The sequence below is a fragment of the Charadrius vociferus genome, unplaced genomic scaffold, assembly GCF_000708025.1.
Source record: "Charadrius vociferus isolate BGI_N301 unplaced genomic scaffold, ASM70802v2 scaffold178, whole genome shotgun sequence".
In the NCBI taxonomy this organism is placed as follows: Eukaryota; Metazoa; Chordata; class Aves; order Charadriiformes; family Charadriidae; genus Charadrius; species Charadrius vociferus.
The window spans coordinates 908210-927638 of record NW_009649717.1 but is presented as its reverse complement, the minus strand read 5'-3'; the positions used below and the strand labels follow the sequence as shown (position 1 = coordinate 927638).

The 19429-nt window shown below is 38.2% G+C and overlaps 1 protein-coding gene across 1 annotated transcript in view; it reads left to right on the top strand.

Moving 5' to 3' along the window:
* Positions 1-19162, top strand: part of TTC29 (tetratricopeptide repeat domain 29) — an 82997-nt gene extending 63835 nt beyond the window's left edge. Inside the window, exons 7-10 of the mRNA XM_009890755.1 lie at positions 5592-5683; positions 13223-13346; positions 17860-18091; positions 19041-19162. Coding sequence (XP_009889057.1) covers positions 5592-5683; positions 13223-13346; positions 17860-18091; positions 19041-19162 — 570 coding nt within the window. The remainder of the gene's footprint in view (positions 1-5591; positions 5684-13222; positions 13347-17859; positions 18092-19040) is intronic.
* The last annotated feature ends 267 nt before the right edge of the window (positions 19163-19429 follow it).

Genomic DNA, 19429 nt, shown 5'->3' with positions numbered 1-19429 from the left:
CTTATTAAAACAGTGCATTCCAGTGTAATTGGGTGTGGCGAAGGGCAAGGAGTTAGAGTTCACATTTATGGTATTTGAGTTGGTGAATTTCAGTTGTGGGAAAAGAGGGACAACTAACAATTCCGGCAAATCAGGGACCACTCCCTCTTTCCTCAGCGTGACACCCAGTTTCAGCATCTCTTAATTGTGAGCAGGCAGACAGAATGCTGTACTGCTTCTACCCTGGATGCTCACTACGTCTGAATACATTTAGCATTTTACAAGGTGCGGCCTGCCATTCAGTTGATGTTGGTGTATTATTTTCCTGGGATCAATGAGCTCTCTATTGATTAATACAATTTTCTTATTGCTGTTCAACCTCTCTCACACTCTGTTTTTTGCCAAAATAACAATACTTCTGGGTTTGTATTGTGAAATTCTTGCTGACCTTACTCAGGATGGCCACAGGCACGGAACCACTCAACTTATGGTAATAAAGACTGTACTTTTTAAGCATTTTCAAATATGCATTTCTTCAGGAGCTGTGGGAGAGAGTTCACTGAGCTGCAAAATGCCGATGTGTACAGTTCTGTTGTCTTTTATTTTCACTGGACTGTATGGAAGTGGTTATTTAGCGACTGTCAGAGCTATGGGTTTTTTCTGAAAGTATTTAAGAGGTACTAAGTGGTATGAGGCCAATAGTCCCCTCAATTGCATTGTCTGTCTACCAACACCTATGTTGGCTCCAGAAAAATATTGTCAGATGCTGGTAGCCAGGCTGGGCCTTAGCCTGTTACTGCAGCGCCTGTCAGAAATCGTTAGCTAGTGATCTCTTTGACTAATGTTCCAGTTGATTGTCTGATTCGTGTTCAAGATCTGTAAATGAGGCAGAAGCATCTTTACTGCTCACCAGCTGTGAAATGGCTAAACACAGCTAGATTTTCGAAATAAAAATAAATGTGTTTCCAATAAAGTTTGACAACAATATCAAGTGCAAAGCTGAGAGCAGGACTATGTTTTTGTATTTTTTAAAGTTACAGTACTGTAAATCAATATTATTCCATCATGTTTTTGTTGGAGTAATGTATTTTACCGAAATAATGAAGTACTGGAAGTGGCATTAATCTTGAGTTGAGTTGGATAGACATTCTTTATTCAACATAAATTCATACCTTCGATTTTTACTCTTTTGTCCGTTATCCCCAGATGTATCAATGTTTAGAACAGCCTGTGTCCTTCTGTCCAAGTCCTCAGTGTATGCCAATGAGGTGTGTACATGTTTTTATGTACATATAAAAGAAGTACAGGTGTGACAACAATAAAAAATAGAGAGTGGGATTTTGGGGAGGGGGAGTCTTGGGGGAGAAGCTGGTTATATGTTTTATATGAAGGGAATAACCCCGGGAGTGTCACACTGGCATAATGCTGAGATAACTGAGAAGCAGATCAGGGCCTGACATCTGACTAATATTTTTCTTGGCAAAGGAGGTAAACATGAAATTCACCGCCATCTAGAGAATTGGTGCAAGAGCTGTACCTCAAATAGACTGTAGTTTAAGGATTGCAGCAGAGCTTGTTACTTTATTTTTACACTGTAACTAATTGTAGTCACAATAGATTTTACAAAGACCCAGGAAGTGAGTTGATTTAGAAATGGATGCTCCAACAGTAGCTATCCTCCTTCCAGGTGCACCTGCATCCAGCTTTTAGTGCTAAGTAGGAAAACAAGGGAAATTGTACAATGCTTACTGATATTTTTTTTTTATTTCTATTTCAGAGCCATAAAAAACTACTTTCTTGGGTTTTTTATTTTCCCCTGCATACACCAAAGTAATAGTGGATGGTATGTGGGACCGTTGTCTGTAACGTGGAACACAAAGTCGAAGTCTTCACCTTGCCACCTTCCCATATCCTGCACGAATGAGAATACATGATTGAACCCCACTGTTCATTTCTGTATTACACTTTGATTTTAATTTTATTTGTTTGGGGTTTTCTTGTTGTTTTGTTCGTTTGGGGTTTTTTGGTTTGGGTTTTTTTTGTTGTTGTTGTTTTTTGTTTTTTAACCAGTATTTCCACTGCAGACCCACAGAAGGAGGAAGTTTGAGACAGGCAGTGTGCTTGGTCACACAGAGCCAAAAACTAATTCGTGACCAGAACTAGTGCAGATTTTATAATTTTTATTTTGTTAAACTTACCTTACATTTTCTTTTTAGAGGTGGAAAGAACTGTACGTTATTCTAATCTGGTCAACTGTATATACAGTGACTTTTTTCCAGCAGTTGCTAGGATTATCAAACTCTCTTTGAAACAGTATGGAAATTTTGGAGTAGAGCCTAGCATGATCAGGATAAATCTCTTGCAACAGCTTCCTTCCTCAGAACTGTTTGTACATAGCAAATTTTAAAAACAAACAAAAAAAAAACACCAAAGAAAAAAACCCAAACCACCAAACCAAAACATTTTGCCCCTTTAGTACCTCTGAAAACTTTGTCTGAGTTTTTAGAAGGAAATTCAGCCAGATTTGTATAATACCCAAACCCACTCTTTTTAATGTACATTACCAGTATAGATTCTTATGTAGTCCCATTCAATATCTCTTTACACAATGTTATATATTTTTATTTACATTTCTTTAACATGAAGAAAATTACCAAGATGATATTTTAATGAACATTATTTACCATAGAATACTGAAGCAGAAGCACATTACCTTAATAAGGAGACTTTTGTTCTGTTATTTAAAACATTTTTTCCATCCTTGTTGTTGTATAATGACAGCTGTATTCTCGAAGACCACAAATGCAGCAAAACTGCACATTTGTGTAGGAGTATTCAGCATTAATTATTGACATGTTCCACCTCTTCCGTGGATGTCACTGTCCTCTGCACACATTGGCCAAAATATATACAGAAGACCCTTTTCTGGCTATACTTCTGCCTAAAGGTAGAAAAACTTTCATTGAAATCTATAAATCCCATTAGATCTAAATGATATGTGTTCCCAATACTTTTTCACTTGTCAAAGAGCTAATAGATGACTGGCCCAGCCATGCCCACTCAATACTCTCTTGCCACATGCATGTCTTCTCTTAGGTGGTGTTCACAGGAACCCGGTTAGATGGATCAGTCGTTCATATCCCATGAAAATAAACAGGAAAGTTTTCACATCAATTTGTTGTTTTCCGGCTGCTTACAGGTTCTGGCAGACATCACTGCGTCAACTCCACTTGATTTGCCAGCATGCAAACTTTATAATTTTTCATTTTAAATGAAAATTCAAAGTGTGCTTTAATTGCAAAAGACTTTGGGTGATATCCTCTATTGCTTACGTGTTAATCCAGCATATTATCCTGCCCTACCTCCTCCTCTTCTTCTATCCCGAATGTTTAAAGTAAGGCGTGCACCACCGACGAGGAGGCCCCTCTTCACCCCTTCCATGTAGATGGATACTGGGCCATTGTAGCGTACAGGGACACTACACAGCTCCTTTCCATCAAGAATGTGTCCCTTTCTGTGTCCCTACATAGTGTCCAAAGTTGGAGGAGTTATTTGAAATACAGACATAAAGAGTATGTTCTCTATTGTAATTTATTTCTATTGTAATTTATTGTAATTATCCCCTTCATATAGGTGATTTAGTTATCATTATTTCATCGTTATTTAGAATGAAACATCTGATTTGTGTAAAGTAGTGGTAATCCGGGACCAAAATGAGCACTTTTTGTCACTACGAATGAGTGCCTTTATTTATTTACTTACTTACTACTTTCTAGCAGCTGTTGCGAGATGCAGTGAACCAACTTACTTTAGCTATTCTGGCTGTGGTTTTTCCTTGGTTTTATCTGTACTTTTTAGTCTTTCTGATATCTTTGATAGGAAAAAAGTACAGCAGCTTAAGCTTAGGTGCCTAATTAACCTTTCTGTGCTAGATGGTAACCACCAGAGGCCCTGTGTCCTACTTTAATATTGTAGTGGCCAGTTTAAAGTAGGAATGATTTTCAGTCCAGTACATAAAATTTTGAAAACCTTCTTTCACTCTTATGGCTGATTTTCTGATATGGGCATGATTATTACAACAAATGTTGTAGGTCCTCTGAGTTAAATGCAAAACCAAGAACTGTTTCTTAGACACGTGTTTGTGTTTCTGTTACCAGCCTGGATTATTAGAAGGACACACTGTGGGCCATGACAACTTTGTGTATGCATTCAGTTTAAGGCGAGTGATGTGATGCTGATGTGACAAGCTCCTAACTGAGGTGCCTGCACTCTCTTTTTGTCATATCTTATGCACTGATAACTCAATTGACAATGACTTTCAAGCATAGGATGCAATGCTGATGTACATGAGAACGTAACTGATAAAGAAAGTACTTGAGGGACAATAATAGTGCAGTGCACATTAATTAATGCTACTTTTTGCGCACACAGAGCTTATAGAACAAAAAATAAGAGCGTTGTCCAGGGATACTCCTGCATGTAGTAAAAATCCTTTAAGAACTAGGAAATCTGAGTAGTGGAAACAGTGATAGAAATGATGACATCCATAGCATTAGCACACACAAGTTTTCTCTTGAACTGTGCACTTTGCCAATGGCAGGGAATGCAGTCTTAATAGAAAATGCCTCATCTTTTACCTCCGTATAAGTAGGCATCTTGGGGCATGCAGGATACTGTCCTATGTTCCCAGGCATCTCCCATCCCCCTTCAAAGCTGGTAAATGACATTCACTACTCCTTTCTTGGAAATGTGCAAAAAGGATTTCCATAGATAGTCTTTGGAGATTTCCTGTTTTCTCATGTGTGTAATAGGTTGGGTCAAGCAACAAAAAGGAGGGAGGAAAGAAAAGGATTTAATTTTATATGCACTCTCCCGTCATCACCATTGGAAAAAAAAAATGGATTAAAAGAGAAATTATGTGATGCAGGTGATGTCAGTGTTAAATTAAATTAAGATCATATGTTTTTATGCTGCAGCTGTAAGCCTTCAGTTATGGGGGTCACGATAATAGAATACGTTCCCAATGAACGTTAACAAATTGCTTGTGTGTGTGCATAATTAGTCATAAAAATAACAAAATTATCTACAGTATTTTAAACCAACATAGTTCAAATGTATAACCTATAATTTATTCACTTTTTGAGCATCTGAATTGTACTAAGAAAAGTTGTCATAGTGATAGTTAGAAGAAAGAAAAATAATATTAAGTTGTATATCAGTGTATCGTTCTAAAACACTGTGAATGCAAAGGATACCATCTTAAGGTATTGATTAACAGAAATTCATAAAAGCACACCCTCTTAAAATATTTTAAATTATGGATAAGGAAATTTATATTGTGAATCAGGTAATATCTCTTTGGTTTTTGCAAAGTGCCAAAATACAGGGATTTAAATGCAAGTTGTATCTTTTGAATTTGTAATTATTGAGTAGTTTTATACAGCTATAATTAATGATTACAAACCTAGTCCCGTTACAGCTAATTGAAGAAGAAATGTACAGGTGGGAAAACTAATTTTGTGTTTCGCATGGACACAGAGACTGCATTAAAAAAAAGAAAAGTGGAAATTCTTAGCAGTGTACTTATTGGGTTTTATTTTCCTGTTTCACAGATTTTGAACACTTCTGTAAAAATCTTCACAGCACTTTGTGATTCTGCTGGCCTAGGCAGAGCATATGCAGCTATAGCCAACATCCTGGTAAGGTAGGTTAGCACATCCTTGTCTGGCTGTCAGTGCAGATTCATTCAGCTGTGAAAGACTTAAATTGTTAGAGGTCTGTCGCTTCCCATTACTGACTGCTTAAATTTTAAGCAGTGCCCTTCTTGCAGTAAGTGACCCTTTCATTGAAAGTTATTTTAAACTGGTACACATTTTTTAAAGTCTATGATCCAAGCTTTTCTTTACCTGTAAACTATAAAATCTCCTTTTTTTCCCACATTTTGGGGGCTTCCACCCCCCCAAGTTTCGGAGGGACCTTACTGGAAAATAGAAATCTGGCATCTTTTCCAGGTTAAAAAAGATAGAACACCTTGAAGAATGTAGCAAGCTTCAGTACGTGTCTCAGTGTAATCTTTTCTGAACTGTAAGTTTCCATTTATTGCACTCAGTTCTTCTGTGGAGACATTACTGGTTTGTGCGTGTGTAACAAGATATAAATTTGTTGCAGATAAGATGCTTGTCTTCGATGTATTCATTTCAGCATCTGGCATTAAAATCTTCTTCCAGGTGAATTAGTTTGAAACGACTTCCACTTCTTACACAAATATTTTTGACCTTAAATATTCTGATGCAATTATTATATGAAGATATTAAAATGAAGGTTGCAGCTGATCCTTGATTTGGGAACTTCAGGGCATATGATGCATGATAGAGGTTGGCAAATTGTTTATGGAGGAGGACTTGTCACCAGGTTCGTTTCAGTGTGCCGAACAAGTTCACCTGTTTGAGTCTGCCTTGCCTCTTGGCCTTTCAGAGCATATAGTGACCAGCCACAATCACAGTTCTCGTCAGCTCTCTGACACATAATTCACAGCTATTCAGATTCTGAGCATCCTAAAGAAGCACATGGGATAAGATGTTCAAAAAGCCACAGAACAGACATAGAATACCAGGTCCCGTTTCCAAAACTGTCTTAAGCCTGACTGAGAAAGATTCAGTTGCTGGGACACCAGCTGTTAAAAGGAGTGACTTTGCAATGAGTGTAAAGGTGACTGAGCTCTCAGTAGCATTCATGGGTTCCTTGTATTCACAAAAAGCAGCAGTCTGAGTAGAGGGTGGCCTACGATAGCTGAAAGGACAGTCCTAGAAAACCATGTATGTTAATTTCCTCTCTCTGTGATTTAGGCATTCTAGGATGAGAGCATATACATTTATTTACTCAGAAGTTACAGATTTGGAAATCCTTCTGAAGTCAGGTTTCTAAACCCTTCATCTGAAAGATTGTGCCAGTGCAAATTCTTTTCTTAAAAGTGGAGCTAAAGAAGGAGTGGCTAGTGATTTTTTCCTGTGGCAAATCTGTACTCCACACCTTCTGGGAACATTCTGTAGCGATTTGGAAATAGACAGTCTCACCGCTTTCCGGCTCTTGCAATTTGAAAAAAAGGAAAACCAGTAGGTAAGGAGAAATGAGAGGGAAAGTTAAGAGCAATAAGAAGCCCCAGTTTAGTATCTAAGGCATTCTTCTAGGAGAGGAACATTCTGATTATTCAAGTGAAGGAGGAACTTACTCTCATGTCTATGATCAGGGATTTAACTGCTAATCTATTGCACAGGTAAAAACACAAATGTAAACCCTTCCTCTGGAAAATGACTGCTGTGGTATTTTTTATAAAACCCATCTGGTAATTATGCCCTGAGAGGGTTAACCAAATTAAATACCTTACATGTGGGCCTGCTTTGAAGAGCTTTAGGTACATCACAGGCATAAACTGCTCAACCCTGTAAAATACCATGATGATTCTCAGCACCTTTCAGCCATTTGAGAAACTTTTGTGTAGAAAAGTCGGGGCACCTATGAATCACAGAATCATGGAATACTTTGGATTGGAAGGGACCTTTAAAGGTCAGTCATCTAGTCCAACCTCCCTGCAATAAGCAGGGGTATCTTCAACTAGATCAGGTTGCTCAGAGCCCAGTCCAACCTGACCTTGAATGTTTTCAGGGATGGGGATATACCACCTCTCTGGACAACCTGTTCCAGTTGTCCACTGATGTAGTCACTCCATCATAGAAGGCCACTAGGTTGGTCAGGCAGGACCTGCCCCTGGTGAAGCCATGCTGGCTGCTCAAATCACCTCCCTTTCCTCCACGTGCCTTACCATAGCTTTTAGGGGGATCCATGATCTTCCCAGGTCGGTAGTTGCCAGGGTCCTCATTTCTACCCTTTTGAAAAATGGGTGCAGTGTTTCCCTTTTCCCAGTCACCGGGGTCCTATTGACTAACTCCTTGAAGAGCTGGAATTTTGCTCTCCTAAAATTTAGGGCCCTGACTTTACTCTTCACTTGACCCATATCCCTCAGGACTGCAAACTCCACCAGTGCATGATCACTGCAGCCCAGGCTGCCTCCAGTCTTGATGTCTCCGATTAGCTCACTTGTCTTGGTGACCATAAGGTGCAGTATCAGATCCCCTCTGGTAGGCATGTCCGTTACCCAGCTTAAGAAGTTATGCTCAATGCATTCCAGCAGTCTCCTGGATTGCCTACAGCTCACCGTGCTACTGTTCCAGCACATGTTGGGGTGGTTGAAGTCCCGCAGCAGGATGAGAGCCTGCAAGCGTGATGCCTCCTGTAGCTGGAGTAAGAAGGCTTTGTCAATAGGCTCCCCTTCATCAGGCAGCATATGTAACATTTGAAATGGCTGTTTAGGGAGCTGACCAAAGCAAGGCTGCTTTCAATTATCTTTGAAAGGCTGTGGCAACTAGAGGAGGTTCCTGAGAACTGGAAAGTTGCAGGTGTCACTTCTGTCTTCCAAAGAGAGGATCCAGGAAACTTCAGGCCAGCCAGCCTCACCTCGATCCCTGAGGTGATGGAGCGAATAATCCCAGAAGCAATTTCCAAACATGTTAAGGAAAAGGAGGTGATTGGATTTAAGACAGGGAATTCATGCTTAGCTGTTAGCTTTTACAATAAGATGACTGGCTTGATGGATGAAGGGAAAGCAGTGGGTATTGTTGCAAGTTTAGCAAGACTTCTGACACTGTCTCACTGTATGGCTTAGAAAAATAGACAGTGAGGTAGACTGAAAACTAGCTGAGCTGCCAGCCTTCAGAGGCTTGTAAGCAGCAACACGAAGTCCAGTGGGAAGCCAGTCACTAGTGGTGTACTCAGGGATCAATACTGGCACCAAGACCAATTCAAATCTTCATTAATGACTCGGATGGTGTGACCAAGCATACCCTCAGAGTGTTTGCAGGCAATACAAAATTGGGGAGGAAAGGTTGATAAACCAGCTAGGTGGTTGTGCTGCCAGCGAGCGGGACCTCAGCAGGCTGGAGAAATGGGCCGATGGCAGTCTTGTGAAGCTCAGGAAAGGGAAATGCAAAGTCCTGCACCTGGGGGCAGATAACCCCAGGCACCAGCCCAGGCTGCACGCTGACTGGATGGAAAGGAGCTTGGCAGAGAAGGCCCTGGGTTTCCTGGTGGACACCAGGGTGTCCGTGAGACAGCGATGCACACTCATGGCAAAGGCGACCGACAGGATCCTGGGCTGCATTAGGCAGAGCATTGGGAGCAGGTCGAGGGAGGTGATCCTTTGCCTCTGCTCATCACTGGTGAAGTCACCCCAGGAGTGCTGTGTCGCATCCTGGGCTTGCCAGTACAAGAGAGAGAGGGACATAGTGTAGTGAGTCCAGTGAAGGGCTGCAAAGATGACAAAGGGAGTGGGAGCATCTGTCCTTGGAGGAGAGGCTGAGGGAGCTGGGGCTGTTCAGACCACAGAAGAGAAGGCTCGGGGGGGATCTTATCAGTACCTCTTAGGCAGCAGCAAAGAAGAGGGAGCCAGGCTCTCTCAGTGGTGTTGAGTGACAGGAAAAGAGCCTATGGGCACAAATTGAAATACATGAGATTCCATTTAAACACAAGAAGAAGAAAAAAAATCACTGTGAGGGTGAATTCTGGAACAGGTTGTGGAGTCTCCATCCTTCAAAAGTCACTCAGAACTCAACTGGACACAGGCCTCCTCTAGTTGCTCTGAGCAAGGTGGATGGAGATTATTTCCAGAGATCCCTAGCAACCTTAACTATACTGTGATTCTATGATCTTTGTCTTAAGCAGTCCTTCTAGATAAATTCCCTTTTGCTGTGTAATGCTCTCTAATAGAACATTTTCTGTAAGCCAGTAATATGGATATTTCAGACAAAGCTATTTTTCAAAATTCAATAACAGAATTTTTCATGAACAAAATCATGCTGGTCCAGCTCTACTGGTTCTTCCTTGGAGGAGGAAAAGACATAGAGAAATGGTTTGAAAAACCAATGTAAAGAAAGACATTAAAAAAGACATTGTAAGTTTCTGTTTACTTTCACACCAAACAAGCAAATTTCTGGCAAGCCTGTTCGGAAAATGTTGGATAAATGCATGATAATTACTGTTGGTGACAGAATGTCCATAATCAGCTTGATCGCTTTTCTTCATTTGTATTTTCACCTGATCTACACTAGACTTGTGCACATAATTTTAAATTTGATGGGTAATGTCTTTACAAAAGAAAAAAAAAGACTTTTTCCTAAAATAATGCATTATAACCTTAACGTCTATGAGAATTTGCACTGATTGCCTTGTGACAGATTGGAGAAAATGGCTGAGTCCTCCTGAATTGGCCAGAACTTGTCTATGGCTTTGGAATTTTTTGTGAAATCTTTGCTGCAGATGTTTCCACAAACCATGGGAAACTGAAATTCTCTATCATGTGCATTTAGGCATGTCATTTTCCCAGGAAAAATCTGACATAATAGCATCATGTTCTTGACTTATTCTGCCAGTGTCCACCATGGTAATGACTTCTTGTGGACACATGATTTATACATCCAATTCAATCACATGAGCAATCCTATAAAAGGTGCATATTTTCATAAAAGTCTAATAGGGGTAAAAATCTCATAGGGCATTTTAGCATGAAACTGGAAAATGAGTTGCTGTAGATATGTAATCTCTTCTGCTGAAGTCATCATAACTGTTCTGTGGGATCATGAATGACTATATCTTTAGGAAATTACATATTATGCATTTAGGAAGGTGATGTCTAAGGAGATAGAAAGTATATGGCTGTGTAAAATAACATGTAGATTTTTGAAGGAACTATAAAATATTAGCCCTTTGAGTAGGAAAGACCTGTTTATCATGTTATTGGGTCTTGTGCAGGATAAAATGTTTCAGTAATACTTCTAGCATACTTTAAATATCTCAATCTGCAGTGCTTTTAAAAGTACTTCCTTTGAAAAATTGTTAAACTGTACCAACCAATTGCTAGTTGGCATAAGTGAAATTCTAACAGTGAGAAATGTCTTGCTGGTATGTATCAAATTGATTTCTGTTTGCTTGAAAGAGGTTATATGCCTTAGCAATTTTCATATTTTCTGTACGTGGAGCACAGGTTTTTATGTGAAATATAAAAAATGGCCAAAAATACCTCAAAACATTTCTATTAATTCATGAAATTAAGAAAACCTTTTTACATTTTCTCCTGTCACTGATTCCATTTGCTTTATTACTTTTAGCCTCTAGCCCACAAACTTGGTGGCACAATCAACAAACCCCTTAGTGGCTGTTTCATCTCTGCTCTATTTGATTTCTCCACTCTGAGTAAATGATTAAGTTTTCATGCATTGGTTCAACCAAAATCTATGTTCACTCAACCACATCCTTTATTGATTACTTCTACTGCAAACAGTAGGCCAAGTGTGATATACATAATTGGACAGTTGTCAGGGGATGTGGGTGTTAACAGTCCTGTTTTCCCAATTGGAAACTGGAATCACCTTGATACACAAATATTCTGCACTGTTTCATTCTCATTCCTTGGACCGAGGAGTCCTTTTCCTCAGAATATATGTTTTTAACTCTCAAAGGTCTGGTTGAATGGATTTAATGATTATACCATATAATATGCTCTTCAAGTTGCACCTGTGCACTGCATATAGAAAACTAGAAAAACTGGAATTAATATTTGTCTAACACTTTAACCTTGTCCTTTAACTTATATAAATCATATGCCGTATTTCTGTGGGGAAACATTTGATTTTCTCTTCTTAGGAAAAAAACATAGGTTTAAAAAATCTGTTTCTAATTCTAAAATTTAGAAGCCTTCTGACATTTGGCAAATGTTTACAGTACAGTACGTTTAATGTTCTCATTATATTAAAATACTCTAAATTAGGAAACTGTATTAAATCCAACTCTGCTTATTGACAACTAAGCTTTACAGAAGCATGTTTCAAGCATGTTAATTTGCAGTGGTTTAGCCTCCGTTTGTACCAATCTAGCTCATCTCAGTCACATACAGATGATCACTGCAAAATTGTAAATTTGCAGCTGTGCTTTGCTGTGTTTCCTGTTCTGTGGCAGGCACTACCCTGTTATAATTACTCTGATATCATAAAACAGGGAATTGCAGACTTCTGCCAGATTTTGAAAGCACACATCCCTAATATAGTTTATAAGAAAAACCGTAATATAAATAAACCCCAGTCAGTCATTTGCTGCAGGAATATAACTTGAAGGTGTTTTAAAATGGTGAGAGAATAAATCAAAATTCTTTATCACTTACAGGAACTTCTATTTCTGTGAGTTTCTTAATTAAGACTGGATATTCTGTCTTGCTTGGTGGCTTGACATTTAGCATGCTACACCTACATTAGTGACTCAAGTTCATGGCTAATATTGAGGTCAGCTGCAGTAACACTTCAGCCTTAAAGGGAAAAAGAGCGCAGTGCCTTACTCCCAAGCAAACCCAGATGTCTATCTTATGTCTTGTAATCATACTGCAGAGGTCTTATATTGTTAATATGACCGGCTTTATTAAAAAAAGGAAATCTGCAAGTGTTATTGTCAAAGTACATTAGCCAATTTTCAACTTCGATTCAGCTGTGACCTCAGGTTGCTCTGGTCACACTGGGATTTGAGGGTGACACCTGCAATCCACAGTTTATAGGTTTGCCCGTGTGACTCCAGCAACCTTTGATCCAGCCAGTCAAAGTGCAGCATTACACTCAGGGAAAGGCTGTCATCCCCAGAACTAAGAGACAGCGCCGTTATGGAGCTGCTGCTGCACCACCAGGGTTCTAGAGCAAGAAATGGCAGCTCTGAATAACAGGAGCACAAAAAGTCTTACTGAAAAACTAGCCTTCTTACCGCTTTCCCCTATTTTGTCAGGATGGGAGGTTCAGCTATATTGAAAATGTTATCAGCTGCTCAGCACATAAAATATGAAAATAATGGAAACTCCAAAACCCCTGTAAAATCATGACCTGCATTTTCATTCTTGGCCTTAAAATATAGCACAATATTCCGAAGAAGAATTTTGTTTTATTTCACTCAGAGGGTCCAGTTCTCTCTCAGAGGTTCTATGTGGACTAGTCTCATTGGTCTCAGCACTGGCAGTACATAGACAACCATCTTGGAAATACAGTCCAGTCACGGATGAGTTATCACAAAGTAAAGTTAGTTCAGAACAGGGGGTTAGATCTTCAGCATTTGGAAAAGCCATCTGAGTGAATATTTAATTTGTCCCTGTCCTTTGCTTCAGTCAGGGAAAAGCGGCTGAAACTATTAAGTACTTGGGAGAGTTTATGAAGACTGCTGAAAACGCTCATCTAAGCCAAAGCCTGGTGGATGCGTGTGTGTTACTTGGGAATATTTACAATGAAAGAGTAAGTACTGGTTGTAGTAATGATGTCAAACAATTGCATTTGATTCATGGTAAAAATCTGGGTTTGCATATGAGATGACACAGAATAATTTGGTCCAGGTATTGTATCTTACAAGAGTTACCAAAGAAAAAGATACTGTGTGATTAATTAAAATGAGCCTTAAGCTTTTGGGAAAGGTGAAAATTTCACACCATATTTAACACATAGGCTTTTGTTCTAAAATGGGTGAATAAAAACTCTGAATTCGGATCATGACAAACTTTCAGTGTTGTGAAAAATCTGCATCCAAATCACTGTTGGGGCTGCATATGCCCATAAAGATTCGCCAGTTAATGCAAGTGAAATTTTATTGTAATATACATTGAAATTTGAGCTTTTTTAAAAATGAATGTATACTACATTGAATACTAATAAGCAGTTTTTAATCTTAGCTTGATTTCTTCTCTACATTATCTCAGTTAAATTTATGAAATGGGTGCTAGCAGCAAATAGTTCAGCAAAGGTCTAGTTGGTATTGGAAAGGCTTTCTCGCCTATATGCCTTCGTCCAGCCTGGTGGCTTTGATTTGGCCTGTTTAAATCAATAGGAAGGCAGTGATGGACAATATTAAGCTAGAGATAACTAAGGAACTGCCTTTTATCACAGTTTCTAAAGCCTTTTGAGGTGCTTCTTTCTGACCCATATGCCAGTCTCTGAATTGTGCCTCTGAGGTGGAGCCTGCAAAGGCAGCAGTTCTGTTGGCTGCCTGTCTGGGTAGTGATTTCCGTGCTTGCTCTGTCCCTTACCGCATCTAGAGATGCAGTACTTGCACTGCAGTAGCACTTGGTTTTTGAAATCAGAAAGGTTAAAAACATTACCGCAGAAATGAAAGATTTATGGTGAGCCCTTTAACACCTGTTTTAGAGCTGAAATGCTACATGAAATTATTTAGATACAATAAGTAATAAAAAGAATTCATTCTGCAGACTGGACAACATGGAAATTAGGAAACACTTTGACTATGAACGAACAAAATAAAAACACCCTTTCTAGATTCAGTTGCTTGGGGTTTTTTTTTGTCAGAATTTCTTTTCTATGTGTAATGTATTGAATAGGATACTTGCCCCTTTTCACTTACACTACCCCCAAATACCCCCTTTTTTTTTCCTGTATTCCTCTTACGGAGAACTCCCACTACCAAAGTTGGTAGCCCATTTTTGTTTCATAAGCAGTAGAAAAATTTCTTATTCTATAATCTCTAAATTAGCCTGAGAACCTTCTATTTACGTATGTTCTTAGCATAAATGCTGAATTTCCCATTGAAAACTAAGTTTTAGAGTCTCTAAGAACTTGCTGAAGTAACTTGAAAATTGATTCGAAACTTAGAAGAAAGTAGGGTGTTGTGATGCTGTGTTTAATTATTCTACTCCAAATTTGAAAAATAATTAACTAGATTCTATTTAGCTACTTTTCTATTTCACTGTTTCTACCATCATTGCTAATAATTCTATGAGAAGTGATATTTTAAGAATTAACCTCTTTTTGGTTATTGTCTAAATTCTCTTTCTCAGTTTGGAATTTGCTGCCTTGAACTGGGGTAGTGGTGTAGAAGGGAAGAAATGCAGGAACTTAATCTTATTAATTTACACAAAATATGTATTTTAAATATTGAAAAAATCTCTTAAAGCTTTACAATTCGCTATTTTCTATACCATTTTTTCTGCAAGGTCAGCAATGTTTACCAAAACTGAGTCTAAATTAACATTTTGTCTCTTGGATCACTGCCTGCTTGGTGTCAGCTGTCATCGCCGGTATTCTCTGAGTTAAGTCATTATTAGGGTATTTTTATTCAACTGTGTACTTCCCCTGGTGGTGCAATTTGCAGTACTGTCCTTCTCATGGAATTAAAGATATCTCTATTTATATCCAGATCTGGCCTTCGAGACCTTTAGTAAACCAGGGAAATAATTTTTACTGTTCTTCCCAAAGTGACTGACCAAATTTACTTTGCTCTGTCTGCACTGTTGTTGTACCTTTACAGTTCTGTTATCACACTATTTGATCACCATCAGTGTCTTTCTTTAATGCTGTACACTCAAGTTCCTGCTTTCTAGTCATGATTGTTTTACTCATATGTTTCCTGTTTCCTAAAATGCCTGGGTTTGTGTTATGCGCAAGTACCAGGTCTAATTTCTCCCAGTTTGTTAAGCAGGTTTCTTACTTAATATCCAAACTGTGATGAAGTTAGCATGACACACTCTCGCATTTCTCAAGTTTCTTCGTCTGACTTGCTGCATTCCTCTTGCTAATTATATCACTTAACCTATTATAGTTCTCATGAGTATGGTAGGTAGATTTTTCTGCTTTTATCTATTATCCTACTGCTTATTGGTTTTTATTCATTGCTGTGTCCTCATAGGCCTAGTTCTGCTCTCTTGTTGTACTAAACAAAACCTAAAGGCTACCTGAATTTCTGTTACTCTTTTCTCCTTTTTTAATTATGGGCACATTTTAGCGGTCATACAAATTTTGATCCCAAAAAGTGGTATCAAGTGCAACAGGTATCAATTGGAGTTTCTTCTCCTGGTCTCTATACTCTATCCAGAAGGGAATTTCAATCTTACTAAATCAAGCTGAGAGTGAAAGCATAAGAGAACTCTGAAAATGTTTTCAGTCAGGAAGTTTGTGCTATCGGGGCAGCATAATTCCACACCAGCAGGAGATCAGGAAGCCGTCTTTCAGGGACCGGGCAGGCTATAATTAGTGTTAATGATAGATATATAGAAACTGCCATAAGAAGTTTGTCTAGCTCTGACAATAGCCAGAACTAATTCCTTCAGAGTAAGGTAAAGGATGAACAGTTCCATAATGACTTGCTCCCAGGACGACCTATTTTTGCCTTGTCTTGTTTGTTCTTTTTTTTTTTCCCCCACAAGGATGTCCAACTTTCTTCTTAGTTGGCTTACAATCAAGATTGTCACCATAAATGACCTGTTAAGAAGAGAGAGCTATCTGTAATTATCTTTAAATTCCTTCCTCTTCAGGTATATTCAATTCATCCCTATTCTACTGCAGTTGGTAGCAATTCTCAGTCTGTTCCTGGTTTATATTTGCTGTTTGGCATATATTTACTTTGTCCAGTTTTATTAATATACTGTTTATTTTCATAGATTGTATCTACTCTAGTTTTCTCCACTGCATTCTTAACGCATCCTAGTATTTTGTTTGACCTTACTATATATTAGAGCTGGTTTACATTTCGCAGAAGCTACTGCAGAGCTGACCGTGTTATTTTAAGGCCACCTTCCTGAGCCTGAGTTAATTAGAACCTACTAAAAGTTACAAATAGTTCAGGCAGTAGGAATTACCTCTCATCTTCTAAAGAATTAATTTCATTTGTATCACATAACCACTCAGGTAGTAATATCAGGTCCCTTTGAAATTCCTCAAAGCATTGCAAAAACCATCTTTTTTACCTTTTTCATCAATCTTGACTAAATTGTCATCTGATTCTTTTTCTACAATAATTAAACATTAGACAATACTGATACTAGAGCGTAAAGTTGTTGCACGCTGCCATGTATAAAACCAACACAAAATGTACTATCTTTCAAGCCTGGGTTATACTAACTAGTTCTAATGAGAGATGTAATTTATTTCTCAGCACTTTGATCTCTTTGTCTTTAGCTTTCTTAAAAAAAAATATTTATGTTTTGTTTAGGTCAGGTGGTATGCTACTTTTTAAATTAGAAGGTTGCTCATGCAACTTTTCTTTTGACTCTCTCTCTGATGGTAACTCAAAGTAGCTTCATGGCAAAGAAGAAATATGCGAAAGGTGAAGAAATATAGCAAGAAATATTTTAGCTTTTCAGCGGTATCCTTCAGCCTATCATGATTTTCCCATGAATGTTGGACTTCTGTATTCTGCAGGATAGAGATATAAATTATTTGGTTTTTCTATTTAGCAACAGTTGGCTTATATTTCTCCTACTGTTTCGCTTTTTGTGATTAGGAATATCCCTGGGTTTGGTATACCTCTTTCCCCCATAAATCTGTAGGGTTTAATTTCTGTTCTTTTCTGTGCTATAGGTCCATCATTTAATTATCTTCTTTTTCCCATTTTTTAGATTTCTTTTCTAAAATTTAGTGTCACAATAATAAATTAGGACCTTTCCTCCCACAGAGATGTTAAACTTAATGAAACAATAGTGATAATTTCTAAATGGCCTGGGTGGAATCAGTATTAATACTTAGTATTGATGTACTTGGATTTGTATGGTCAAAATACTACACAGACAACCAAAAAACAATTCAGTTCCTGAGCACTATATAAGCAGTGTTATCTGGATTTTAGAGGTTAGAAAACAGCAATGGAGAGTGATTTGCTTAATACCATGCCATGAGTCGTTCTGTGGGCTGGCATCTCAGCTGCAACATCTCAGGTGCCAAAGGGGCAGGTTCTAATGTTAAGGTAAAATACAGGTGACTACAAGTAGTTTTTACAATTCTTTTCTTTTTTTCTCTTCTTTACAAGGGGAAGTATAATGAAGCTTTTGAATATTTCAGTCAGGCTTCTGAGGCTGCAAAAACTTTAAATAATTTGCCCTTAGTGGATGAAACAAAGACTTACTGTGGCATTGCAAAGGCTCATAAACTGATGGTAGCATTTAACAGCCATATAGAAGCAGAAGATCCCGTCAGCCTCAAGTACCTGCTGGCATGGAAGGAGAACAGAAGTGACATGTGCACTGACCCTCTTACAGCCGGTAAGACATCGGTTATGAAACACTTTAGTGCTGTATTGTCCTCAACAGTTAAGTCGTTTTTCTTGTAGAGTTTTATTAAATTATTTCCTGGCTTTCATCATCGTACTGAATGGAGGTTAGATTTACTCCTTTGTGTGCTTATTTTAAAGGCTGAATTAAATAAGTTTAAATATAATATAGCAGGGAGAAACAGATAGTAGTGGTTGCTATGAATGGTAACTTATTTTTTTCAGTGCTATTTTCCAAAACATCACAGTTACTGGCAAGCAGCAATTTATTAGTTAAATGTAATTATTTTAATCTTTAAAGAAAAAAAATAATAATAATCTTCATTTGCAGACAGTTTTTAAAGTGTATCCAAAAATCAGTTCCCTGTTACTAAAGGTAAGAAGTAATTTCTGCTTGACATAGTGGACATAGTTCTGAATTCAGAAGAACATGCTGTTTTATTTTTGGCATCCTTATACTTGACATTGGAGGGGAAGGAAAAAAAAAAAAAAAACAACTCTGGTTTCTTCTTTGTGTTTCCTTGTCTGAGAAAGAGTAGAGGAGGACTTTGTGTGGAGTAGAACTCTTTCTTCATGGGTTAAATTTTCTGTACTCTTTTTCCCCTGTACTATACGTTAATACAAGACGCACTGAGTTATGCATTATCTTCAAATATTGATAGTGTTAAACTGTATTGTACTGGGGAAGGAGAAGGAATATGTTTACTCCACCTTAAAACTTTCCTCTTTGCATTCCTAAGGAGAGTGTGAATTTGTGGAAATAAAGGGCAGCTGGGGGCAGTCATAACATGGAACTTCAGAGTTACTGTGTCCAAATTCCCTTGGTTATACTCTCAAAGACCAGGAACTGTTTGTCTGCTGTTTTCTTGTGCATCTTTTCCTTTCAGAGAATTGGAACAGTTATGTATAACTTCAACTGTGAATTTTATTGATAAAATAAGTGGTTAATAGCCTGGTAATTGAAGATGTTAGTGGTTTAACAGAAGCCAAGATACCAGAGGCAACACTGAAAGCAACTGAGAATTGTGGAATGAGGACATTGGTTGGCATGCTGAAGAGTTAACAAATTAGATAGCACTCCGTTTAGAGTTCCAGTGATTGTAACAGGGCAGTTTTTTCTCAGTGATAATGCGTTTCTTTTTCAATGACTATATCTATTTATGATTTTTGCCTCAATAAGTGAATATCTGGCACTCTCACAAACAGATTTTGTTGGCTGGCAGAATTAATTGGGTGCATAGTAAGTTTCTAGACCTGCAGTGCAGATGCCAAGAATTCCAACAGAGATGGTCAAAGAAGAATCCAATGTCAAGCAATTTCATATGCATTT